At 50.6% G+C, this 1,474-nt stretch overlaps 1 protein-coding gene across 1 annotated transcript in view; it reads left to right on the forward strand.

Moving 5' to 3' along the window:
• Window positions 1–1,352, forward strand: part of LOC107080781 (centrosomal protein of 170 kDa protein B-like) — an 18,864-nt gene extending 17,512 nt beyond the window's left edge. The window contains exons 13-15 of the mRNA XM_015368985.1: window positions 797–885; window positions 987–1,080; window positions 1,159–1,352. Of these exons, the coding sequence (XP_015224471.1) occupies window positions 797–885; window positions 987–1,080; window positions 1,159–1,239 (264 nt within the window). The 3' untranslated portion in view covers window positions 1,240–1,352. The remainder of the gene's footprint in view (window positions 1–796; window positions 886–986; window positions 1,081–1,158) is intronic.
• The last annotated feature ends 122 nt before the right edge of the window (window positions 1,353–1,474 follow it).

The following is a 1,474-nucleotide window of genomic DNA, read 5'->3' on the forward strand; positions in this document are numbered from 1 at the left end:
GTGCATGTTGGACTCCGACAGGGCTGCCCTCTGTCACCGGTCCTGTTCATAACTTTTATGGACAGGATTTCTAGGCGCAGCCAAGGAAAGGAGGGGGTCTGGTTCGGGGACCAGCGGATCTCGTCCCTGCTTTATGTGGATGACGTAGTTCTGCTGGCTCCCTCCTGCCAAGTCCTACATCGTGCGCTGGGGCGGTTCGCAGCCGAGTGTGAAGCGGCCGGGATAAGAATCAGCTCCTCCAAGTCCGAGGCCATGGTTCTCCACAGGAAAAAGGTGGCTTGTCCCCTTCAGGTTGGAGGAGAGTCCCTGCCTCAAGTGGAGGAGTTCTTGGGGTCCTGTTGACGAGTGAGGGAAGAATGGAGCGGGAGATCGATAGACGGATCGGTGCGGCTGCTGCAACAATGCGGACGCTGCACCGGTCTGTCATATAAAAAGGTGATTACATAATAAAGCTGAAAAAATAATGTCATTATTATAAAGGTGAATAAAGAAAGAAGTAAATAAATAAATGCAACTTGATTTCCTTTCTGCTGGCATCTAATTATCTGATGTATTTTATTGCTTTAATCATTATTTGTATTTCTGTATTTGTTTAATTATGTCAGAGTTGGTCCTCCGTAGCTCTGAGGCTGTAGTAGCAGTGTGACCTGATGGGGGCGCTACAGGAACAGACTCTGATCTGCAGTGTGAACTCATGTTTGTCCGCTCGCTGCAGAATCCTCTGGGTCTGCTGGGAATTCAGTGATGATGAGGAGGCAGCTGTGAGCTCATCTTCATCATCCTCTCTGTGTCTCAGGTCATCCTGGACAACCTGATGCTGAACCCCGTGTCCCAGCTGTCGCACGCCATCCGGGAGAACACGGAGCAGCTGGCCGAGAAGATGAAGTAAGGAGGCGCTCAGGGAGACTTAGCAGCGCTGGGATGAAATGTCTTTAATGGAGGGGAGGTGGGAGGAGCTGCTGGTTTAACCGGCTCTCTGGTTTCAGGGTTCTGTTCCAGAGCAAAGCAGACGTCTGGGAGGAGATCGAAGCCAAGATCAACACCGAGTACGAAGTCCCCATCGTGAAAACCTCCAACAAGGTAGTCTGCAGCCTGATCCTCTGAGTAGAAGAGCATCCAGAGGCCCAGACCTTCTCATGTGAACCTTCATTTCTGCAGGAGATCACCTCCATTTTGAAGGAGCTGAGGAGAGTCCAGCGGCAGCTGGAAGGTATGAAGGCACCGCCGTCCTGTTGGTGATCACATGTAGCGCCCAGCAGCCCACCTGCTGCTGTGGGTGACTCTAAGGAAACACCTGGGTGGGAAACCTGCAGACCAGGATGGGGAATAAAATCCCTTCAGACATAAAAGCTTGGAGAAATATTCCCAGTCATCCCGGTCAGAGTCGTTCCTAAAAAGTTCAAATCAATCCTCTGAACTTTGTTTCCAAGTCTGAAGACGTTTCTCTTCCATCCAGGAAGATTTTTCAATCCAA

The sequence above is a fragment of the Cyprinodon variegatus genome, unplaced genomic scaffold (assembly GCF_000732505.1).
Source record: "Cyprinodon variegatus isolate N-32 unplaced genomic scaffold, C_variegatus-1.0 Scaffold2318, whole genome shotgun sequence".
NCBI lineage: Eukaryota > Metazoa > Chordata > Actinopteri > Cyprinodontiformes > Cyprinodontidae > Cyprinodon > Cyprinodon variegatus.